Source organism: Magnolia sinica, chromosome 13 (assembly GCF_029962835.1).
Source record: "Magnolia sinica isolate HGM2019 chromosome 13, MsV1, whole genome shotgun sequence".
Lineage (NCBI taxonomy): Eukaryota > Viridiplantae > Streptophyta > Magnoliopsida > Magnoliales > Magnoliaceae > Magnolia > Magnolia sinica.
The window spans coordinates 59,108,413-59,134,260 of record NC_080585.1 but is presented as its reverse complement, the minus strand read 5'-3'; the positions used below and the strand labels follow the sequence as shown (position 1 = coordinate 59,134,260).

The 25,848-nt window shown below is 40.7% G+C and overlaps 1 protein-coding gene across 5 annotated transcripts in view; it reads left to right on the top strand.

The window, feature by feature from the left end:
- Positions 1-218: 218 nt before the first annotated feature.
- LOC131223788 (uncharacterized) overlaps positions 219-25,848 on the top strand; it is a 39,677-nt gene continuing 14,047 nt past the window's right edge. The window contains exons 1-4 of one of the 5 annotated variants that reach the window (XM_058219295.1): positions 219-548; positions 816-1,461; positions 1,794-1,879; positions 5,778-5,946. In XM_058219295.1, the coding sequence (XP_058075278.1) occupies positions 867-1,461; positions 1,794-1,879; positions 5,778-5,946 (850 nt within the window). In that variant the 5' untranslated portion in view covers positions 219-548; positions 816-866. Of the gene's footprint in view, positions 1,462-1,793; positions 1,880-5,777; positions 5,947-25,848 lie in introns of all 5 variants that reach the window. The other 4 variants (XM_058219293.1, XM_058219294.1, XM_058219296.1 and 1 more) reach the window with 4 other exon arrangements.

The following is a 25,848-nucleotide window of genomic DNA, read 5'->3' as shown; positions in this document are numbered from 1 at the left end:
ATGGATAAATAAGTATATGACTCCACATGAGCTCCTATATCTACATAGTTATTACATATTATTGTTTAGTAGGGTCAGACGCAATCCGCTTGCCCAGTAACCTAACGAGCATTATTTTTGGCTTATGAAACCTCGTTCGTAATTTCGAAGTGCTGCGTATCATCACCACAGTCCGCCAGACTACGAAGTCATTCTCAAAATGAAAACCAGCGGATACCGAAGAAGGCGCGGGCCTCGTTTCAGATAATCCTCATTTTGTCTATTTCGAAGACGGAAAGGGGGGTAGAGGGGAAAAAAGAAAAAAAAGAAAGGAAAAAAAAGCTATCGAACCCCTTCTCTCCCATCCTATAAATTCCCCTTGCATTTTCTTCTCATTTCGAAATGCCATTCAACTGACGTCAAAACCCCCAAAGACAAAGTCCCCAGATTCTCTCTCTCTCTCTCTCTCTCTCTCTCTCTCTCTCTCTCTATCGTGATTAGGGTTAGGGCTTCTGTGAATAGATTCTCTGCTCACCATTCGCCGATCGTTGAAGAAGCTCCGGAGGTAGGTAGCTTTTCTCTCTTGATCCTCCTTATCTGTGAATTATCGCTTCAATCTCCTTTTTTTTGCCGTCGAAATCCCTTCCGGAAGAATCTCTGCTCTCGAATTTTGCTTCTCTCTGATTTCTACGGGAAATCCGTGAATCTCTCTGTATTCGATGGAAAAAGATCAAGATTAGCGTTAAGGAGTTGCAGTAACGCAAGAATTATTGCTTCGGTTTCTTTCTGTCGCTACTGGAAGCCGTTCCATCTATTTCTGTTCATATTTCTCTCAGGATTTTCATCTGTAAGGATAGAGTTGGGACTAGGACCAGCGTTCTGGAGAAATGGAAACATCCGGCGGGAATTCTGATTCATACAGGAGTTCCTCAGGCAGTAGCGGTTTGAGAAGATATGGAATGCAGTTTTCCGCATCGAGTTTTATCCAGGCACCATTATCGGCGCTGTTGGAGTATTCGGGTATTCTCCGAGCCCGGTCGAGTCACCAGGAAAATGAGGGGCTGATTGATGGGCAGAATCGGTTAGATGATTCTGCTGCTGGCGAGGTCTCAATAAGGATAATTGGTTCTGGAGATCATGAGAATGTTCGTCCAGGTGTGCCAGTGGGTCCAGCGAGGGATGTGGATTCTGGTCAGAATGGCGTTCCTGTGGAACAGATTAATGGGGCGGTGGTAGGGGCAGATCATGAGGAAGATGGTGGGAGTGGAGAGAGGGGTCCGTCATCACCATCGCCGATCATGTCTCCTAGTTCACCAAGTGGGGGTTTGGATGGAGAGGCCGGGAATGCCACTGGAGGTAGCACTAATAATAGGGATTCTTCATATCAGAGATATGATATTCAGCAGGTTGCAAGGTGGATTGAGCAGATTCTGCCATTTTCATTGCTTCTGTTAGTCGTATTCATTCGTCAGCATTTGCAAGGTATTCGATCTTGCAAATTTCAGTTCAATTGTCTTGTGTTCTTGTAGTATTAGTTTTGCTCCTGTTGGTTTTTTTTTTTTTTTTTTTTGGGGGGGTAGGGGTAGGGTTATTTTCATGAGAATGGAAAACAAACTATCTGTACATGTCAAACTTTAATGCTTTTCTATAGGTGAACCAGAGGTTTTTAAAGCTTTAGTAATATACATTGCACCATCATTAATGAATACTGAAAGTACAATTTATTTTGGTTGAAGCCTCAGTTTTGCATGTGCTTTTTTCTTTTCATCCCAATACTGTTTCTTGCAAATTGTGATATGTCGCCTTTCTGCAAGGACTCACAGGTTTCTTTGTCACAATTTGGATTTCTGCGGTGATGTTCAAGTCAAATGATGTTCTACGAAAGCAGACGGCCCTAAAGGTGCTGTTGTTTATCTTACTGTCATGAAATATGTAACTCTTTTCTTTGATATGTACCAGATGTGCTCATCTACACTCATGTTGCTCTATTAGTATTTTTATTTCGTTATCGGTTCAACAAGAAAAAATGCATGTCACTATATATGGTTTTTTTTTTTTTTTGTTGGTTTGTATGAATAAGAGCAGTTTTTTTTTTGGTTGAGAGGTAATATTTTTTTATTTTTTTTAAAATTTTTATTTTTAAAATCTAAGAAAGCATATAAAAGATTACGATATGCAAAGATGATGAATCATCTAAAACAAAGAGACCCCAAGCCTACTAAATGAAACTCTGATCCACTATACAAATTCCCCCCTGCCTCAAAGACAACCTCTTTTGATTCAAGAAGAATTTTAAAATGATCTAAAGGTGCGCACTTTCCAAATCGAGCAAATGGTTGTTGGGATTGCTCCCTACCAAAGGAATTTCCTTTGTCTTGAACTGGATTCCTTGCCAAGCCATGAAGAAGTCTTGGATCTACCTCATACATATAACATTGAAGAGGTGAAAAAGAATTTGCTACATGGTCATCAAGAATTCATAGTGAAGAAAGAAATTGTCTACTTAGGAGGGACCATAAATATCATCCATTAGTGATAAGCATATTCTTGTTCTTGAAATGGTTAATGGTGAGATTCTTGTTCGTCCCAAGTCCCCACTGACCAACAAAAGGGACTAGAGACTTCCAAATGTTTTGCCACTGGAGATGGATGAGGCTGATTTGGTACTCCATCCAAGAAACAGTGAGAGGATTTGACTGTGAATTTGCCATTTCTATTGACTCCACCATTTCCCCCTTCGATTTTGTTTACGATGCTTCAGCCGATCCACGAGAGTAAGGAATTTATTGACTTCAACAACATTTAAGGCTCTACTAAATGCTGGGTTGCAATTAACATCTTCACCTAACATACTGCAATCTTGAAATCGCAACTTTTTCATAGGCAACTTGGCACAAAGGTGGGAAGTTTTGGTAGAGCTGTATGTTGCCACACCACGGTCCTCTCAAAAAGCATCATCATCATATTGTCCATATTCATGATGAAAGTTACAGTAAAAGTTTGATGTCGGTTGCCGACCTGACTCAACCCTCCCTTATTTGGCTTGGGACTGACAATGAGCACAAAACTCCCACCGCTATGGAATAGACTATTACATAGTTTGATTACCATCAAACAATATCTAATAATATATTTCATAGGTTGATGACAATCATGAGTCTCCCAGAAGCGGATACAATCTTCAATACCAAATTTTCCCACAACTGCCATGGAGAAGATCGGTTGGACCTTAAAGACCACTTTTGACCAAAAGTGTTGTATTGAGATGACTTTAGTATTCCAGCTCCCCTAGCCTGGATCCAAATTTGAATTGTTTGGTTTGCTTGGCTTTTGTTTCTTATCGCATTAGAGGATTTGTAACATCTTATTAAAGATGCTTTTTGTTTTTGGAATCTGGGAACACCATGCACCTTGAAATGACTCTTTTGTGGATCCATTTAAACCCTATTTGGATGCACCCTTAAAAGGGGCTTTTGAGCTGTTTTGATCCAAAGCGTCAAAACATCAGTCATTGTTGTATGTATGGATGCACTTTGCAAACCTCTATCTCATATTTCCCTTGAAAAAATAGGTGTTAATTGACAAAAACAAATTGGTTAGGTTTTTTCCTAATCCTCTGAAAATGCAGGCTTGAAATCAAGGTACTCAGTAATGGTAACGGTGGCCGTAATGGCCACCACGGTTACCTTTACGATACGGGTTGTAACAGTCTTCTTCTTTATTTAAAAAAAAAAAAAAAAAAAAAACCCTGAAAAACTTGTATTGGCTCTATAATGGACCATTACAGGGCTGTTACGGCCTTTAGGGGGCATAACGGGCTGTTACAGGTCATTTTTTCCATAACAGTCGTCACGGCCGTTACGAACTCATAACACGTAACGGTTGCCACCGTTACCTTTACGTAATGCCCTTTACAACCCTATAACGGTTGTTACTACTCATCATGCTTGAAATCCCCCCTTTCCAAAAACCTGCTTTTGAGGAAGTTTGTCCAAGTGGGTCCTTTATGAGTTTCAAGCAAAATGAAAAGTTCATTGGAATTTTATGTGCCAACTACTTGGGAGCAGTTAAAGATAGGACATGCATGTGTTGATGCCGGCAAGCCTTTGGATGGCCACGATCAGTCCATGATCACAATCGCATGCTCATAACATAAATTAAACAATTCCAAGGATGACTAAAATTGCAGATTAAGATCCTTCTATAAATGTGCCATATCATCTGATTTGGTTAGCATCACACTCATTGGAATGCGCATCATACTCAATGTTCTTGAGAATCACTTCCCAAGTGAAGAAAATCGCCCAATCATCATCTATAGGCTCATATAGCCTTGTCCCAACAATTTGGGGTTGGCTTCAGAAATTCTGTTTTGCCAATCATTTCTAAGGCTGTATCCTTGGTATGTGAACAAAGAAGAGACTCTTTCATTCTCTCTAAGGCCCTATTTCTTAGAATCTTTTTGAAATGGAAAAAAATCCCCTTCATTCCTTCTAAGAAAATCCTTTTATGCGAGTGTGTGTCTATATGCACACAGTGAAGAACAAAGCAAACCCTAGTATATTTTTCTAAGGTTTATCTGCAATAATCACCCTCCGTCAATTATCTCATTCTCAACATTTAAAAGACTCTTAAAACAAACCCACTTTATCATTTTTTTTTTAATTTTATTTTTTTAAACAAGGGAAAGCAATGGTTGGATTAAATACTACAGGGCCTATACTATCACTAAAATCAACATTGCTTTAAAACAGAAAACCTAATTGGTGAACAATGATTGGATTAAAACCCCGAGCTTTAGAATTTTTAGAAATGATGAAAATGCCCCGAGTGTCAAAAATGAGGTTAAGTACAAGATCTGTGGTTTTTGTTCATCTAGATGGGATGGAACTAGAGTGACTTGAAAAATAGCATTTTGATGATATTCCTGCTGATTCTCCTACAATGTCTGGTTGGAATTGCGGGGTTTTCTCGGGTCGCAGCAGGCAGCACAAACGATTCAAACTTTGAGCTTGAGGTTTGCAAGTTGCACCATCTGGATTACATCATGGTATTTTTGATAAGGAGTGGAATGGAGATTTGATGAATAGGGAGGCCTATGCTGTTGTTTGAAGCACTATGCACTCGTTTCTGTAGTTTTAGTGGGCCCCTATGATTTTCAGTAGGGAACTGACTTCATTATTTTTTTTTTTTCCTTCATGCATTCATGGAATTGTAACTATAGTACTTTGTGGTTCACCCATAGATGGCTAAAACTGCAGTCTATCCTGTGTAATTTCTTATTGTGACGATTTTTTCCCCTTTACATATTCATGGAATCATAACTATTATTACTACTTTGTTCACACTTAGATAGCCAAAACTGCAATCTATTCTGTGTCATTTCTTATTGTGACCAAGTGTAGGTGATCATCAACCAAAGTTTTCTTCTGTTGCTATTGACTTTTTAGCCATACAAACATTTCTTGATTTGATATGCTGGGCAACTTCTCGTCAGTTTGTAGCAGTTTTTCCTTCACAATTCGAACGAGCAGCCTTTTCTAATTTTCTCCTAAAAACTTCAAGGCATGTATGTTGATCTCAGCACTAGGTGATTTGAGGACCATCATTTTAGTGTTTTTATTAGATGCTGAATGCATGTTTTATTATATATGTTTTCTGTTATTGGTTTTTGAAGGTTATTCCTAATGCTTTTCTTGGTAAAATCTCCAAGCATCAATCTGGGGGTGGGTGAAATTAGAACGACTGTCATTCTTTTCTCGTTTCTTAACACAATAATTCAATCTTGGTCTCTGCAGGGTGAGAGAAAAATTTCTGTTCTGCTTGGCATTGCAGTAGTTTTCATGCTTCATGTGATTGGAGTTTACTGGTGGTACAGAAATGATGATCTTTTATACCCCCTGGTCATGCTTCCACCAAAAGCAATACCACCCTTCTGGCATGCTATATTCATCATCATGGTGAACGGTACTTATTTTATCCATATTGGCCCCTAGGTTTGTATTTGGTAATGAATTATTGAAGTTGCTTATTATCTTGATCAACATTTCAACTGAGTCGCCAGCGAGTTGTGACCTTTTTGTTGTATTCGTAATGTAATGGACCTTAATGCACCAAATCATGCTTGAATTATGTTCAATTAGGACCTATTTGGTGGACTTTCAGCAGGTTAAGTGGACAGATAGTATTCTTATCGATGAATGGTCTGAAACACCGTTTAATGTTAAAAAGACAAAGAAGTGGTGGATTCTGATGTTTTACAGTTTTCCTAATTTTCAAGATTTTTTGTGCGATTTTTTTCGTCTTCTTTCGAACAGGTCCATCGGTCTTGTATCGTATCATTTTTGGGCAGCTGATACGCCCACTGAGACCATATACAAAAGCCTTGGGTATTAATAAGATTGAAATCATGAATTGCACTCTACTATGCAAGTGGCTTTGGAGATATGCTAGTGATGAAGAGAGTCTACAGAAACAGGTCATCAAGGGGGGAGCAAGGTGTCATAATGACCGTTACGGATCCGTAACGGCTGTTATAGGCCGAAAATAGGAAAAAAAAGAGCATACCTTTTTTTTTTTTTTCTTTCTTTCTTTTCTTCTTCTTCTTCTCCTTCTTCTTCTTCTCGCCCTGCTGCGGTTGCGGCCCTGCTGCGGGCCTCCTCCTCCTCCTCCTCCTCTCTCTCTCTCTCTCTCTCTCTCTCTCTCTCTCTCTTTCTCTCTCTTCTTTCCCTCTCTTTCTTTTCGGTTTCCCTCTCTCTCCCGTCTTTTTCGTTCGAAATCGGAAGCCGATTGACTGGTGTACCACACACCAGCTATATAGCTGTTGTAGGTACGTGTCATGCTAAAACGAGCGCTGACACTCCTCGAGCTTTGAGTTGTACGAACGGTTCAAAGGAGATCAAAGTTACATGGGCTCCACAGTGATGTATTTGTTATATCTACACCGTTCATCTATTAATCATATCCAAAGATCGTCTGGACCACACCAAAAATAACAGCGGAGACAATGATTTTCACCGTTAAACAATTCTTAGGCCCACCATAACATTTATTTTCCGTCCAATCTGTTCATAAGGTCCAAAAGACCTGAATGAAGAGGAAAAACAAATTTCATATTGATCCAAAACTTTTGTGATCCCAAAAAGGGTTTCAATGGTAGACGTTCAATCCCCCACTGCTTTTTGCAGTGTGGTCCACTTGATAATTAGATCTGTATTATTTTTTCGTGTCAAGCCTTAAGACGAGCTCGTAAAATGAATGGACGGTTTAGATATAACACATACCTCATGATCAGACCCACAGGACTTACTGACGTCAATACATGTATGTCAGTGAGGTACACCACCCAATCCGCGTCTAAAGAAATCTGTGTAGGACGCTTTTGTACACGTGCTGCGTGGCCCCACCATGATGTATATATTTTATTCATGCCGTCCATCCATTTTGCCACATCATTTTATGTCATGATCCAAAAAATTAGTAAGATTTGGATCTCAAGTGGACCACACCATAGGAAACAGTGGTTATAAAATGCTCACCATTAAAATTTTCTTAGGGCCCACTGTAATGTTTACTTTTCATCTAACCTGTTAATTGGGTCACATTGACGTGGATGAAGGGAAAACACACATGTCAGCTTGATTTAAAACTTTTATAGCCCCCAATAAATTTTTAATGGTGGATGTTCAATTTTGTTGTTTCTTATGTTGCAGTCCACTTGAGCTTTGAATTTGCACCATTTTTGGGCTCATGCCCTAAAAATATTTGGCAAAATGGATGGACGGTGTGGATATAACACATTCATCACGGGTGGGGCTCAAAAAACTTTGACACTCGTGTGCTCTTCACAATTTGGGTCCCACTTAATTCGGGCCCTTAAAAAATTGTACACGAGACATTTATTAACTTAAAATTTACCAATTAAATTATGGACTGTAATTGCTAACTCACAATGAAATCAAATTGTTTGAATAGTTTTAATTGTTAATTTGTGGACGCTTATTTTTTAAAATATGGCCTTTTGATTTTATTTTTTTTCATGATTCACTATCCAATAAATGTCCACCAATTCACAAGTGGGATAATGTCAATAAATTGCATGAATTTGAGGTTGATTTGGGGCATGAATTGGTCCTCCAAGTCAGCCCCAAATTGGCAACGCCATCTACCTGAATTTAATTTCATTTTTTTAAAGAACTATTGGGAGAAATGATATAAGTATATAAATTAGATATTTATAAAATTAAATATATGAATTTTATAGTCAAATTCAAGTTATCTGGTTCATAAATTCATCAAACAGTCTGATACAACTTCTCACCAAAGAGTGGACCGTTATACCACCATAAACATGTTCCAATTTATAAATGAATGCATATTTGGAATGTTTAGAATATTCCGAATTTAATCCATATTTTTTCATTTTTTTAGCAAAAAAAATAAAATTGCACCGTTACAGGCCGTTACGCCCCCGTATCCGTATCGGTATCGGAGGGCACCATTACGCCAACCGATACCGATACGGGATACATTGGTGGGGAGGGGGTAGGGGTGTTCACTAAGGACTCGTCGCATCGAGAATTTGGAGGGCAATCGTTAAAAAGGAAAAAAGCCCTTTCTCCAAATGGGTGTTATTTGAGATTGGGATAGTCTCGGGTTACATTTTGGAAGGGTGGTGTAGTGGAGATCCATGTTGAGTTTGCCGTGCTTTATGGTGTTGCCTCATGAAAGGAAGGAATATCTTGACCATGGGGAGATCTGTACTATTCCAAAGAGATCTGCTTTTGTCGTGGGTCTAGAACACGTCGCACATGCTTGAGTCATTTGTTCTCAAAGTCTGTTAATTTATTATTTTCAAATAAATTGCAAAGGATCTTAATTTCCAATGTGAAGTTTGTTAATTTAAAAACATTGCCAAACCTCATTTTCTCTTGATAATCATAAAAATAAACTACTTTTGAATTGATTCATTTTGATTTGTAGAGATCTGCCCCAGTTGCCACATTTTTTTTGTTATAAATATTTCATTTAGAGTTGTTGGTTACTTGAGATTTTTGTGAGTTTACTTGGTGAAAAGTATGCATGAGGCTTCTTCCATTGTTAAAAACTTCAAATGTTTCCTAAGATGGTTCTAACACAGTTTGACACCAAAATCAAAGTTTCCTGTTTATACAATGCCAAGGAATATCAAGCATGGCCCACAGAATTACCAATAGCACAGCATAGAATTCCAGCTTCATGCCCATCTAGTCCCCAATAGAATAGCATTTGCTAAGTGGAAAAATCATAATCGCTTAGAGGTTGCTAGATTTGTCGTGAGATGTTGGTTCTAAAATCTATTGGGATGAGGTAGTCCCCACCATGGGCACTCTTCTTCTTGGAAACAGTTATCCTGTAAAGATTTTGAAATATGATCTCCCATTGTTTACCATTCCCTAGATGTCTTTGAATGTGTGTTTTGTTCAAGTGTTAACAATGTTCAAAATATCAGTATTGCGTTACGTATCGCACCTTTGGGATATGGATACAATCGGTTATCGCATGGGATATATCGGTCGTGTCGCATAATGTATTGTTGTTGCTGTAAACATGGGGAAACATTGGGAAATTGGTCAAATTTTTCAATGAAACTTTAGTGATTGTAAAAAGACAACAATACACACTTATAAATCAAAACAATACAAAAAATAAGTGCACATAATAAGTTTTCTTTCTATGGGGTCCTAATATATGCGCTATCTAACCAAGGTATCCCATATCGGTATCGGTTGGCGTAATGGTGCCCTCCGATACCGATACGGATACGGGGGTGTAATGGTGATACGAGGGCGTAACGACCCGTAACGGTGCAATTTTATTTTATTTTTTGCCAAAAAAATATGAAAAAATATGGATTAAATCTGGAATATTCTAAGCATTCCAAATATACATTCATTTATAAATTGGAACATGTTTATGGTGGTGTAACGGTCCACTCTTTGGTGAGAAGTTGTATCGGACTGTCTGATGAATTTATGAACCAGATAACCTGAATTTGACTACAAAATTCATATATTTAATTTTCTAAATATCTAATTTAATATTCTTAACAATTTGATATCATTTCTCCCAATAGTTCTTTTAAAAAATGAAATTAAATTCAGGTAGATCGCGTTGCCAATTTGGGGCTGACTTGGAGGACCAATCCATGCCCCAAATTAGCCTCAAATTCATGCAATTTATTGGCGTTATCTCACTTGTGAATTGGTGGACATTTATTGGATAGTGAATCATGAAAAAAAATCAAAAGGCCCTATTTTAAAAAATAAGCGTCCACAAATTAACAATTAAAACATTCAAACAATTTGATTTGGCATTTTGAGTTAGCAATTACAGTCCATAATTTAATTGGTAAAGTTTAAGTTAATACATGTCTCGTGTACAATTTTTTAAGGGCCCGAATTAGGTAGGACTCGAATTGTGAAGTGTAGCACACGAGTGTCAAAGTTTTTTGGACCCCACTCGTGATAAATGTGTTATATCCACACCGTCCATCCATTTTGCTAAATAATTTTAGGGCATGAGCCCAAAAATGAGGCAGATCCAAAGCTCAGGTGGACCGCACCATAAGAAACAACAATAATTAAATGACTACCATTAAAAATTTATTGGGGCTACAAAAGTTTTAGATCAAGCTGACGTGTGTTTTCCCTTCATCCACGTCAGTGTGACCCTATTAACAGGTTAGATGGAAAATAAACATTACAGTGGACCCTAAGAAATTTTTAATGGTGAGCATTCTATAACCACTGTTTCCTATGCTGTGGTCCACCTGAGATTTGGATCTTACTAATTTTTTAAATCATAACCTAAAATGATGTGGCAAAATGGATGGACGGCATGGATAAAATACATACATCATGGTGGGACCCATGTGGCATGTATACATTTTATTAACTTGTGCGACGTGCTGCATAACTCGTACGCAGTCCATTCATTTGACGTAAGCAAGTCCTGTGGGTCTGATCATGAGGTATGTGTTATATCTAAACCGTCCATTCATTTGACGAGCTCGTCTTAAGGCTTGACACGAAAAAATAATATAGATCTAATTATCAAGTGGACCACACTGCAAAAAGCAGTGGGGGATTGAACGTCTACCATTGAAACCCTTTTTAGGATCACAGAACTTTTGGATCAATATGAAATTTCTTTTTCTTCTTCATTCAGGTCTTTTTGACTGTTTGAACAGATTGGATGGAAAATAAACGTTATGGTGGGCATACGAATTGTTTAACGGTGAAAATCATCATCTCCGCTGCTATTTTTGGTGTGGTCCAGACGATCTTTGGATACGATTCATTTTTTGGCTAATGCTCTAAAATGATATTTAAAAATAGATGAACGGTGTAGATATAATAATACATCACTATGGAGCCCATATAACTTTGATCTCCTTTGAACCGTTCGTACAACTCGGAGCTCGAGGAGTGTCAGTGCTTGTCTTAGCATGACATGTACCTACAGCAGCTATACTAGTGTGTGGTTCACTAGTCAATCCGCTTTCGATTTCAAAAGAAAAAGATGGGAGAGAGAGGGAAACCAAAAAGAGAGAGAGAGAGAGAGAGAGAGAGAGAGAGAGAGAGAGAGAGAGAGGAGGAGGCCCGGGCCGCAGCCGCAGCTGCAGCAAGGTGAGAAGAAGAAGAACAGAGAAAAAAATAGGTATGTTTTTTTTTTTTTTTTCTATTTTTTCCCCTATTTTATAGGCCCGTAACAGCCGTTACGGGACCGTAACGGTCACAGAATCTGGGGGGTTGCCCGTTTCGACCCCGTATCGCGTAACGATGTCGGCCGTTACCGTTACGTATCGGCCGATACGGCCGTATCGTAATGGATACGGGACACCTTGTGTCTAACTGAATTGGTGCAAGTATATTCAAAGTCAATTCGTATAATTTATAAATGTAAGAAGAAGTGTGTAAACACAAGGAATACATTCAAAAGCAAAAGAAGAATCGCTAGATCAGGTTACATACATGTTTGGTTTTATGTTTGAACAAAGATTGCAACAGATTTGTGAGAAATTGTGATTTTTTATTTTTTATTTTTTTCAATTTTCCACAATTCGGCTCATCTCCTCCAAATCTCCAAATTGAAGCTCCCAATCCATGATTTTTCATGCAAAACATGAAAAATCATGGATTTGTAACAATTTGACACCGATTTAACATGATTTACAGAAAAAAGGATTGGAAATTAAAAATGCTCACCGGATCGAACATGTGGGATATATCCCACTACTAGTGCGTTTTGTATCGCACATGTTTCGTATTGCACAGGTGGGATACAAGATATATCATGGGATATATTGGTTGATATCGTCGATACTCAAAACACTGAGTATTAAGACCATAAAAAGAACAAGTTGGCCCCGCAAGTTGTGAAGTGTGTAGGGCGCTAAGGGGAGCAAGTGTTATTATCTTGTGAGTAGAGAAGGCATATTGCTAAAAATGTTACTTTGTTTGAGAATGGTCCTTATTTCTCATCCAGACAACTGCTACTACTACCTCATCTCATGATGATCTTTAAGAAAAAAGGTAGATGGCTCTGTGTGTTTCTGATCAGTCTAATTCTGTGGAGAAGCAACTGAAATTGTATGCTTAGAGGAACAAGGACCAGCCCTCAGTGATCCTTCATGATCATCACTCATTATTCGATTTGGTCCTCTTTCCTACTTCCAAGTTACCGTTTGCTCTTCAAAAAGCCAAGCGGTCATGCACTCCGCATCCAATTAGTAATATTGTCCTATTGATCCATTTCCCCATCCTTTAAAGCATTTCTTTCATCCACATCCTCCGTGTCCATTCCTTTTAGAGTGTAGTTGCCTTGGCTATCCTCATCGAAAAGTATGGTAGGGAACATAGAATTTAGGTGAGTTGCCTATAAGGAGCATGTGGTTGGATGTTGATGGGTGTAATCTTGAGATGCAGGGAACATAGAATTTGGGTGAGTTGCCTATAAGTAGCATGTGGTTGGATGTAGATGGGTGTACACTTTAAAGAAAAATTTGGATGATCGATTGCAAGTTTCAAAGGTTGTCTTGTGGCTAAAGTGTTCACCCAACAGGTTGGTGTGGACTACCCGAAAATATTTGCTCTTATAGTTAAATTTTGTGCTAGTACTTCCTTTAGCTGTCATTTTGTCATTGGGCTTTTCATTAGCTAGATGTGAAGAAAACATTTCTCCACAACAACCCACATAATGCAGGGGCATTTTCACACTGGGCTTGAGCGGGGTGGCTTGTGTGAAGCAGGGGCACACTCAGGGTGGGCGACCCATGTGAGCCGTGACCCATGAGAAATGGGGCCCACAAGGGGGGGTTCGGCCAAGGGCCTGACCTGGGCTATGAGATAAATGGATTGATTCGCCTCGCTCTATTAGTTCGAGCTTTTAAAGCAAGTGGCTAGTTGTTCTATGTCAAAAGTGGTATCAGAGCGGGAGGTCTCATGTTTGAGACTCCTCACTGAGGATGATTAATGTAGTGGCATTTTCACACCGGGCTCGAGTGAAGCTGGGGCAAACTCAGGGTGGGCGACCCGTGTGAGACGGGACCCATGTGAAGTGAGGCCCACGAGGGGGTTTCAGCCGAGGGCTTGACTTGGGCTATGAGATAAAGAGATTGATTCGCCTCGCTCTTTCAATTCGAGCTTTTAGAGCAAGTGGTTAGTTGTCCCGCGTCACCATGTCTTTGCACCATGGATTTCACCCACCAGGAAAGAAAGAGATGGAATGCAAACGGAAGAAAGTTCTTTATGGTCTCTAGTTTCCTAGAGCGCAATTCAAGAAGTTTAATGAAGCTATTTCTTAAATTGGTTGCCATCAGAGTTCCTCTTATCACTCCGTGTCTGTAAAGTGAAATGGTAAGTCGATGACAATCTTGAGAGTCTGCGTTGATTTTGTCATCATTGGTATTGGTGATGTGGAAAAAGTTGTGAAATCTTTACGGGCCAGTACATTTGAGATGGACTTGGGGTTGTTAAAAACCTTGGCATTGAAGTTGCTAGTTCTGAAAAGTGGATCTTCAACTTTTAGAGGAAATATGTGGGTGTTGTGTGCTCCTCCAATATATAATCCTATCCTATCAAAGAGAATCACCCTCTTAAGATAAGAAGTTCTTAATCCTGGCATAAATCAATTTCTAGTGGGCTAGCTTATTTAATTGAGGCTTACTCGTGCGACATTACCTATGCTATCAGTGTAACTATGGCATCCAAAAACATTTATGTAACAGCCATTACGTAACGGTAACGGTGGTACCTTATGCGTTACGGGCCATACTGGCTGTTACGAAAAAATGGCCTGTAATAGCCATTAGCGGGGCTGTTACATTTTTTTTAAATTATTTTTTTGTTTAAATTTTGGCAGTAACGGCCATTACAACTGGTATTGTAATGGTAATGGCTACCATTACCTTTATTGAATACCTTGAGTGTAGCCAGAAAGTTCATCTGCTGTCTATGTTCTCGTCATCTTGAGGCCATCTATTGTATTCTTCCTATTTGAAAAATGCTCCAAGAAAGGTTTTACCATATTCTACTCATGGTTGCCTTAATATGTGTGGGTATTGTGATGTTGACTGGGCAGGGTCTTTGAACGACTGGAAGTTCACAAGAGGTTTTTGTTGGCAGCAATCTAGTAACTTGGAGAGTAAGAAAGAGACCATGGTAGCACACTCATATGTCGAAGTTGCATATCGTTCTATGGCTTTTGTTGTTTGTGAAATTATATGGTTCTACTCCCTTCTTCAGGAAATGGGTTTTGAGGTCTCCACTCTTGTTCAATCAAGTTGCAATCCACATTGCCTCCAACCTGATTTTCCATGGAAGGAATAAGCACAGTGATGTTGACCAGTCCTTTTAGGAGAAAAATAAAAATAAATCTCAACCAAGTATAGTGCACTCCATTTGTTTGATCCAATAATTGATTAGTTGATATCCTAAAAAAGATCCTCTCATCTTAGGGAGATTGTGGGCTCGTCAGGCATCGGATAATATGCTCCGGCTTGAGGGGGAGTGTAGGAGTTTGCGTGTGTGGGTGTGTACACGTAGTATGTGGGGGTGTAGGTACCGTTTTGGGTGCTCCTGTGGGATACCGTATTATATGGTGTTTAAGGTTTAATTGATCAAATATTTTCAGGAGAGAGTCCATGATCTCTCTATAATCTTTTCTCCTTCCAGACCCTTCACTTCCCGATCTCTTCTTTTCTACCATGTGCTTTAACAGTAAGCGAGGAACGAATTTTCAAGACCTCAAGGTTGTGATGAAGAATGCCACCCATTGAGCTATATAAGCTTGGACCCCTTTTTCATAAGCAACTTCTTTCTCCACCTGGTTACATGAGAAGGACACGCGGTGGCATCTGAAGCCTATTTTCCTTTCCTCACACCTCCATCTTGCATTGAAGTTGATCTATCGTACTATCATCTCTACTATATATAATGCAAATAACTTTGGAAAAATTTACCCATGCAATTAGTTTGAAGGAGCCTGAATCACTAGCTGAAGTGGATGTTGCATTGACTCATTGTCCATTGTGGACTGGAGATGAGTCTCCCTGTTGTATTGTAGTTTTCCTTTTTCTTTGCCTCTGTTTTGTTATTGCTTTGTTTTCTTTCTTTCTTTTTTCTTTTTTCTTTCTTTTTTTTTTTTGTTCTTTTTTTTTTGTTCTTTTTTTTTTTTTTTTGAGAGGCAACATGTTTTCTATTTTTTTATTCTCATAAATAAATATCTACCCTTAAAAGGGGAAAGTTTTAAGGAGCTAAAACTTTCACTTATTGAAGGACATGGGAAGGGATTTATCCAAAAGAAAGGGTATTAAGTCATTCTGTTACATGTGTTTGGCCGACCCGTGTTTAACAAAACTCTCGTGCTTTTTAAAATACGAGTAACTTTGATGCTTTGGTAGACTGAGATGGTTGATACTATGGCACTAAGAAATTTTAGAAGTGGAATACCATGAACTGAAAATAAGTCATACAAGTTATGGGTCCTTACTCTTGTCCGGGTGGTAGACTCTCAGGAGTTTCAACTCCCGGTCAAGGGTTCAAGTACCCATAGGTGGTGAAATTCCACCGGCGGGAGTGTGTGGGGGTGTGTGTGCGTGTGTAAAAAAGAAAAAAAAGAAAAAAAGTCATACAAGTTATGGGCTTTGATTCTGATGCCATTATTTTTCCAAGCCATGGATTACAATTGCAAGACAATTGATTCTTTACAATCATAAGCAATACTTGATGAGCCCTAACAAATAGATGGGTCAAATTGTTAATTGACCTAATTTTTGTGTAAATGATGTCCATGTCAAAGGCCATTGTCAAATAAATGGCCAATATTTGTCAAATTGGTGTGATGTTTGAAATGTGCATTGTTTTGCCTAAGTGTCCCAATGCAACTAGAAGCACTATAATGTATAATGCTCTAAGATCACTGGAGCATTTCTCAAACATAAATAGATAGTGATTTGATTTTTTTAATTGACCACTTGATGGATAGTTAATTGATAGCTGAATTAAAACAGTCAATGGTCCAAATTCAATGAATAAATGCTTATTAATAAGAGATCAGGTATGTTAAATCAATTTGAATTTTGAAACATAACCTATCTAACATGGTTATCATAACTTAGACATTTGGATTGAGTTTGTATATGCCACATGTACACATTCAAAGTGCTAAGTATCAACCATCACTCTCTGCTAGTGTATCAAATAACTCCCACTCCTCTGCCCTCTCCCTTGAAAGCCGCTTCATCTCTCCACATGCTTAGCACATGCCATACCCACTAGTCTAACATAATTCCTACCATGTTAATTTTTCTTCGACTTAAGTACCAGACACCACCGTTGCAACACCCTAAGATGCCCTTAAGTTCACCCATTTGACTTTTAGAAGCTTCACAAAGTATGAAGGCGTCAATGGCAAATTACGATGCAACATGAATATTTCTAGGTTTGCCATGTTGAGTCTTTTCAAGATTTCATTATCTTTTCTGCTTTTTGCGTTAAAAAACTGCTAATATCTTTAGCAGTGATACTAATGGAAACCTGCTTAGTCTAGTTTGGGATTTTTTCTTTTTTAATTTTCCCCTTTTCTTTCACCTTTTACCTGTGGGGCTGTTCTTGTATGTTTTGGGGGCTTGGGAACTGTTTTGTGGAGGATGATTTCTCATCCTCTCTGCTGGTTCTTGTTTTGGCTTTTCTTCTCTTTTGCAATAATTTGAGTTGTCATTCAAAAAGAAAATGAGAAATGGCGAGAATCCTTGATGCAACCCTTAGTAAGGAATGGCGAGCACACTTGATGACACCCTCTTTTCTTTTGTGTCGATAAAGAGAAATTCTATTAAAAATGGAAGGCAAGAACATTATGCAAGAGGAAATTGTCTCTCCATTTCAAATATAACATAAGCGCTCTTTTCTTGTTTGGGCATCTCGACCTCACAATTCCTTCTCTGCCCTAATTTCTTCCACCAATTGGCTGAAGTCCACAAGAAACCCTTTGTGGAAGAACTTAGCTAATTGCATTGGACTAGGATCATTTTACATGCAAGAAAAAATTGTGTGGCGAAACATGAAAGGCTGCCATTTGCAAAGCAGCCTATTTTCTTCCTCCCAATCCCAATTCACTAATGTCCATGAGAAGTCCTCCATGGAGATATCCTAGTTAATTTCAGCCCTTATGCTTGGTTATTTCATGAAGGGCACGAAGAACACCATCATTCCACGTGAGATGCAATAGGACAAGAGACGGATGAGGACTTGTTTAAGAGCATGGTCGAGTGCAAGACGTGATGTGGTATTGAGAGGAGCTTAGGGAGATCAAGAGGTGATGGATTCACGGAGAAGCAGGGTGGTAAGTCAAAATGGTTTCAAGGGGCATAGGAGTAGGGTCATGAGGGGGAGGACGGATTTGGGGGTTGGGAAGGTTGAGTGTGTGTTTTGGGGGGGGGGGGGGGGATATCGGAGGATGTGAGTAGGAATGATGGGACCAGAGGGGAGGAAGGGTGTTAGGGAAATGGGTCTTGGTAAAATGGAAAAGGAAAGGGGGAGGAGGGAAAAGAGGGGCGTGAGCCTTGTTGGAGATTCCGACATTATTCATTGAGAACTTTCCAAGTGGGTTGATGGAAACACATCGTGATAATGAATTCCGTAAGGTAGGGAAAGTGGTAGAGGTGGTGTTATCTCTATCGAGGGGCTTCGCTCGGGCTTCGCTCGTGGCTTTGCTTTTGTGAGAATGGAAGGTGAGGAGTTGTCAAAGAAGGTAATTACAACTCTTAATGGGAGCTCCTTCAGGGGATGACATTTGTTGATGAAAAAGAGGCAAAATATGGTCCGAAGGTGATTAACAGAGTGGAATCACATAAAGTTGGGGAAGTTGAGAGGGTAGAGGAAGAGAAGAAAGGGTAGTATGGGGAAGAGAAGGAGATCTGGAGGGGGGAGATTACTTTGAGGAACAATCTCTCTTTTAGGTATGTGGTGATAGGGAGGGAGGCAGAGAAGGGAGAGAGGAGGTAGGAGGAAGATGACGTGGGCTAGGTAGAGGGGAAGTGGGTGTGGAGGAGCTTGGAGGTTGACATCCCAATGATCAATATCTTTCTCGAGGTGCTTGAGAGTGTAGGGTTGGTTTTTAGTGGTGCTTGGTACTGTTAGTAAGGGAGGGAGCTACTTTGGAGGTGGGGTTTTTGCTTGAAAGTAATTGGAGGGTGGAGGAACAAGATCGGTCTTGAGATGCTCAACGAGAAGTTTTAATTTCGCCTAAACCACAAGCTGAGGTCAATCCTCACCGGTAGTTTTTTTAGGGACACCTTAGTGTTGGGTGTCTATAAGTGGGAGGGTTGGTCGAGTATTGGATGGGAATGGATTTGGCATTAGCTATGGGGCCTTCCGTTGCAGTTGTGGGCCCGTGAAGTGTTCATAGAGGTGAGGCCTGCTTGGGGGAGATGACATCCATTGATCCTCGGATGGTTACCATGAGTTGAGAGTTGTAAGGATCTGCATGAGGATCATAGTAAGTGATCATGGCTGTTGGTGAAGTTGAAGGTGGTGATGAAGATATTGCATGACTCGTATGGTGTAGGCTTTTCATGTTCGTTGTTTGGTGTTGGTGGAGGGGCTTCGACCAAAGGGGGGAAAGAAGGGTGGATAAGTCGGCAAAGGGACTGCAGGTATCTGTGGAGGGTGGTTTGGTGAATCAATGGATCTTTTTCGGGACACTTCTCAGGAGAGGAATGCGGGATAGGAAGAAGAGGGAGACGTGACAAAAGGAGAGGGGCTAGGTGTCGTCTGACGTCTTGTCTAACAAAGACAGGGAGCTAGTGTGTGAAGAGAGGGCCACGCGTCTCAAGGAGTAATGGGGAGATGGTGCTTTTATTATGCATGGGACGGGTGCCTCGTCTCTCGTCAAAGGGGTGTGTAGAGGGGGTGGCGATGGAGGCCACATGGCTGCCGAATGAGACAAGTGGTGTTGAACGAGAGGGGGAAGATGAACATGTTTCTCTTGTCGATTTGGAGGGTGACTGATGGGGACATCACGTGCACATGCACGCCCTCTACGCATGTACGCAAGGAGGAGGGCCCCACCATCGATCGATGACGATGTCCAAGGAGGGCTTCCTAGTTAGAGGACTGCGTTTTTGTTCGTTGGAGTGGACTTGATAGTCATGTGAATCCCACCATGAGTTCTCATGATTGTAGCCTACTATTCTAATTAATCCAGTACTTTGGGTTTTGCTTATTATTGTTATTAGGAATATCATAGATGATTTAGATTGCTTTGATTAGTTATTATTTTTTATTATTTCGTCTCCAAGTAATAGGTTGCGCACATGGCGCAAGTTTTGGAGCATACGGTTTTATTATAAATAGGCACCCCTTTTAGTCTTTTTTCCTCATTGAAGATTAATAAAATTTTTGCATTTTTTTCTGCTGCTCTAAATTTCTGAGTTGTGGAAATCCAATTGGGTGTGAAACCTTCCCTTCCTCGAAGGGCTAACTACCATGGTGCGAAGCCACACCTATCTCAAATCGCCCCATCTCCTACCTTCCATATTTACCTCTTCCTACAGTCAGCTACACTTTAAATCCGTCCTCTATTGCAGCCGTTTTTCTCTCTACAGCAAAATTTCGGAATCTGGCCCTGCAGGAGGGCTGAAACTTCGGCGGAGCACCACGCACAGATCGTGCATCAGATCAGACTGAAATTCGGGGGTTTTGTAGCCCACCCCTGGCCGACCAGCCCAAAGGAGGGGGATTTTGGGTTCGTGGGCCCCACACACATGCGAGCGGGATCACACACACGTGTGTATGGGCCATCGCTGTTGTCCATGTATGTGGTGTTTCTCTGGTTTGTCTCTCTCTCTCTCTCTTTCACTTCTCTTTCACCCAAATCCCTAACGATAACCCTAAATTATTCAAATCCCCAATTTTATGCCCTTTCTTCAACCTTAGGGTTCCTCGAATTGAAATCTGTGAATCCCTTGGATTGAGGAATTATTTCAGTGCATGTGTGGATGAATTTACCCTCCTTTGATTATTGTTTGGTCTATAATTTTGATTGATCTGGCCCTAGCATGTGTAGGCCCGAATCCGCATAAGATTCCCCTTGATTGAGTGCTTGAGCTTTTGTATGGGATGTGGAATTTTGTGTAACTGTTTCTGAACTAGTGTGATCTAAAGCATGAAAATCTTGCACATCATACTTGAATTTCATGTCCTGCATCAGTGACACATCATTAACCTGTGTGCTGATGATCCCTCACACAAAGAAATCCCTTACATTGCCTTTTGTTGTGGAGGCTTTTAGCGAAGGCATGTGTGAGACAAATCCTCGACTCATCTAAAGGGAACTTGAATAGTCTAGAGCTGTTCTGAAGATAGGTAGAGTAACTAGGGCAGGAGGAATTGGAAACTCCAGTGTGGACGTCTCTGAGCCATTACCCAAACGAGGCCCATGGAAGAAAGACAACATCTTCCCTATCCGAGTGCAATTTCTCAACAACAGAAGGTGTAGGAGCGATGGTGGGGGTTGAACAGGGCAATGTCTTTATTGGTGTTGATCGGGGAGAGGGGATTCAATGCTACAGGAGTTGTCTGGCGGTGTTCCTTTCTTTGTTAAGGCTCTTGATATTTCGTTGTTGCGGATGTTAAGGGGCAATGCAGTGGAGAACATACAACTTTGTGGGAGGCGTGATCTATCTCAACTGTGCAGGTGCGGGAAGAGGGGGAACATGTCTGCACGGCTAAAGAAATGTGTTGGATTAGGGATGCCATGTGGTTTGTGGGAAGGTTAATAAGCGTGACCTTTGGGGACCGTGAGGAAGACTATATTGTTATTTAAATTGATTGAGGAAAGGGGTATTCAGAAAGCCCCATACCTTTGTAGGGAGGCGACTCTTAGGCCTCAGAAGGGAAAAAGAGAGTTGGGGATTTGTGTAGGCGATTCTTAGCCTGCTCTATCAATTATGATGCAGGGAAGGTGCAAAGAGGCTAGGACTAGGGTAGGAGGGGAAAAGAGGGTGACTGATGAAGATCATTAGCTGGAATTTTAGGGGGTGGGGAGCCCCCTAAAACGAGCCCAAATTGGGGATTTGTGTAGGCAATTCAAGCCTTAGATTGTGTTGTTGCAGGAAACCAAAATGAATTCATTGAATCAGATGATTGTCAATGCTCTTTGGAGTGGGAGGTCGAAGAAGGGAGTGACTCTAGATGCGGAAGTTACAGTTGGTGGGGTGCTGGTGATATGGGATACTAATGTGTGGGCGAAATTGGATTGGTGGTGTGGTCGATTCTCAATGTCTATTCTGTTGAGGTAGTTGGCTACTAGATTTAGATTGGTGCTCACTGTAGTTTATGGGCCTAATTTGCCTAGATAGCATGCACTAATGTGGGAAGAACTGGATCTGGTTGTGAATAAGTGGGGATGCCATGGTGTATGGGAGGGGATTTTACCGCTATCGGGTTTTTGTACGAAAAGTCAACAGGAGGCCGTATAACCCACCACATAGGGGAATTATCGGAATGGGTTTAGAAGAACAAGTTAGTTGATCTTCCGATGGGCGATGTCAACTTCATGTGGTTCAATGGCCACGACAGGATGATCATATCGAAGTTGGATTGGTTCCTTGTCTGTGGATTAGGTTGATAAATTCCCTTTGATTTGTCAACGTGGTCTTCTAAGACCCATATCAAACCATTATTCGATTTTGCTAGAGATGGACCTGGATGGTTGGGATCATAGGCCATTCATATTTGTACTCACGTGGCTTGAAGTGGGGGTTTTACCGATTGGTGAAGGAGTGATGGGCGTCTTTCAATGTAGACGGTCATCCGGGCTTCATTCTATTCTAGAAGTTAAAGTTGCCCAAGGGCAAGATTACGGGTTTGAAAAAGGAGGTGCTAGGGGGCCGGGAGTAGGAGTTGGGAGCCATTTTATTTGATATCCAAGCGTTGGATATTGAGGAAGAGGGCATGGAGTTGACGGAGGATGAAAAGGTGAGAAGGGAGGCTTCTTCACTCGAATACATGAATCGGTTGAAGAGGAAATAAAATGGAAGCAATGTTCAAGGGCCATGTGGCTAAGGGAAGGGGTTAGGAACACCAAGTGTTCCATGGAGTAGCATGGAGTAGCATGTATGGCGTTATAATGAAGTTTGACATGGACCTTTCCTGCAAGTGGTGGGATAGGCCAAGATTTGATAACTTTGCCTTTCCAATGATCCCTGTGGATGAGGCGGCTATTCTTGAAAAGCAGGTGTTTGAAGAGAAAATCAAGGTGGCGGTGGATTTTTGGGGGGGAGACAGGGTGCTCGGAATGGGTGGTTTTACCATGGCCTTTTAAAAAAAAGATTTTCGAGGAGTAGGTAAAAAAGAGATGTGCTAGCTTTCATTTTTTTTTTATTTCTTTGATAGCAGTTGGATTCCATATGAGATTTTGCGTCGTTTATTGCATTAATTTCGAAGAAAAAGGATGTTGAGTGATTATGGGACTTTAGACTCATCAGTTTGATTAGAGCGACGTACAAAATTATTGCTAAGCTATAAGATTCCACTTAATCATTGGGCTAATCACTTCCAAGGTGCGAGGTGCATTTATAGAAGACAAACAAATCTTGGATAGTTCGTTGTTGCGCACGAATGCATAAACTCCTGTCACAGGCATGTGAAGAGTGGGGTCGTGGGCAAGCTTGATTTGGAAAAGGCATACAATCATGTTGACTGAGACTTCTAGACTACATGTTGGGTCGGTTTCGATGTGGAGAGATGGAGGGGATGGATTCAGGCTTGCATCAGATCTGCCAAGTTCTCGGTCCTCGGATTGCCAAAAGGGTTCATTAAATCTTCGAGGGGGCTTAGGCAAGGGAATCGACTATCTCCATTTTTTTGTTTGTGGCTATGGCAGGGGCTTTTGCTAGAATGTTTGAGAAGGGGTTTTGATGGGCCTTATAAGCAGGTTTAAGGTGGACAAAGGAGTGCTTTAAGTGTCTCACCTTCAGTTTGCAGATGGTACTATTCTCTTCTATGAAGTGGATGCATCAATGTGGTGGACAACCTCAGGAAAATCATCTGTTGCTTTGAAGTGGTGTTAGGTCTTAATGTGAATGTGGAGAAGTGCAAAATGTAGGGCATTGGCATCTCAAAGGAGGAAGTTCCATTGTTGGAGGAGGTGTTCGAGTGTTAGGCAAGTTCATTTCCCTCTACTTATTTGGGGCTTCCTTTGTGTATTAGCAAGCCAACTAAGCACTTGTGGTATAAGGTGGTTGAGTAAGTTAAGAGGAAATTGTCATCTTGAAAATGACAACATCTTTCTTTGGTAGGAAGGTTAGCTCTCATTAAAGCGACCCTATCTAAACTCCCGATATATTACTCATCATTACTCATCATTTTTCAAGCGCCCAAAGGAAGGTTTGAAGAGGTTGCAATGGCTTAAGCATGACTTCTTGTGGAGGGGAGTTGAGGAGAAGAACAAGTTCCATTTAATGAAGTGGGAGGATGTGTGCAAGCCGTTGGGGGAATGGGTATTAGAATTTGGAGTTTATGAATGATGCTCTCTTGGGTAAATAGCTATGGAGGTTTGATACGGATGAGGGCAACCTTTCGAAGGAGTTAATAACTAGGAAATGGAGGCTTGTATAGGGCCCCGCGGACATGTGAAAAGCCATCTCTGGACTAGGTAATAGATTCAAGGAGCAGATTGGATTCGTGGATTTGTTAGAAGAGGAGGAAGATTCTTATGCTTGTCGAAGCAGTTTGCTGGTATTTGTCCTTTAGTAGATTTGGATGCAATGGTGTGGAGCATAGATAAGTTTGGGAAATATTTAGTTTGATCCTTCTACACTTTACAGGCTGCTCACAGGGATCTCTCTGGTAAAGGAATTTGAACACACATTCTGTTTGTGGTCCGACAGGGCCCCTCCTAAGGTGGTCACATTGGCTTGGTTGGTGGGGTGGAACAAGGTACTCACCATTGGCAATCTTCAGAAAAGGAGGATGACAATCGCCAATATTTGCTTACTCTACATGCGAAATGAGGAAATGGTTGACCATCTATTCATCCATTGCCCATTTGTGAGGGTAGTATGAGCCAACTTCTGGGATCTCTTTGGGGTGTCATGGGTGATGTCGGAAACAATAGACAATTTTCTTCGCTCATGGCATGAGGGTGGGGTTTGGAAGAATGGTTTGAGATATTGGAGGATGGCCTTTTTGGCCAGTATCTGGGCCCTATTTTGGGGGGCATTGGAGGGCTTTAGGAGAGCCAAATTGGGTGTAAAGGATTGAGTTTCAAACTCTAGTGCTACTGGCGAAGGGGATCCCCTTTGTATTTAGTTTGTTGTTATGTAATTCTTTTGGTTATTTCGATTTCTTTCAATAAAATCGTAACCTTCAAAAAAAAAAAAAAACCTTCATGCATCCTCCATGGATGCAGGTTAGATCCCACTTCTACCTCCTACCACATTCATCCACCAATAACCAAGGCAACCTTCGAAGCATGTCAAATTCCTTGTAGATAGGAGCCTAGGAGATGCTTTGTTAAGGGTGTATTAAAAACCTTCTTGACCCTTCTTGTTTTGAAGGACCTACTACTTATTTCTTTACATATCAATCACCTACTGTAAAGAATGCCAAGGTCCCACAAGATATGATCATTTGAGTCCTTGACGCAACTCTCATGAGCTTCAGCGCTCCTAAACATGGAAAAAAATGTTGGGCTTAATTGAGTGGAATGATGTGGTTGGTGGCATCGCTTTACCCACCTCTGTTTGAATTTCAATCTGCCATGCGTCCAATCAATAATATGGTGATCATTAGACTTGACATGTGCATGGTCTCTTAATGTCGACCCATATATCCTAGTCAAAAATATATATTGGGTTCCAGTCCTTGCCCGAGTGGTAGACTCTGAGGAGTTTCAACACAAGGTCTTGGGTTCGAAACCCATAGGTGGTGAAATCCCACTGGTGTGTGGTGGGTGCATGTGTTTAAAAAAACAAAAAAGAAAGAAGAAAAAGTAAAAAATATATATTCAATACTCGTATAACAAACTAGTGACATTACTGATTGATGGGGACGTCACGCACACACGCACGCCCCCTCTATGCACATATGTAAGGAGGAGGGCCCCGCCATCGATCTGGATCGATGACGACGTCCAAGGAGGGCCTCCTAGTTAGAGGACGACATTTTGGTTTGTTGGAGTGGACCCGATAGTCATGTGAATCCCACCATGGGTTCTCATGATCATGGCCTACTGGTCTAATTAATCTAGTACTTTAGGTTTTGCTTATTGTTGTTATTAGGAATATCATAGATGGTTTAGATTGCTTTGATTAGTTGTTATTTT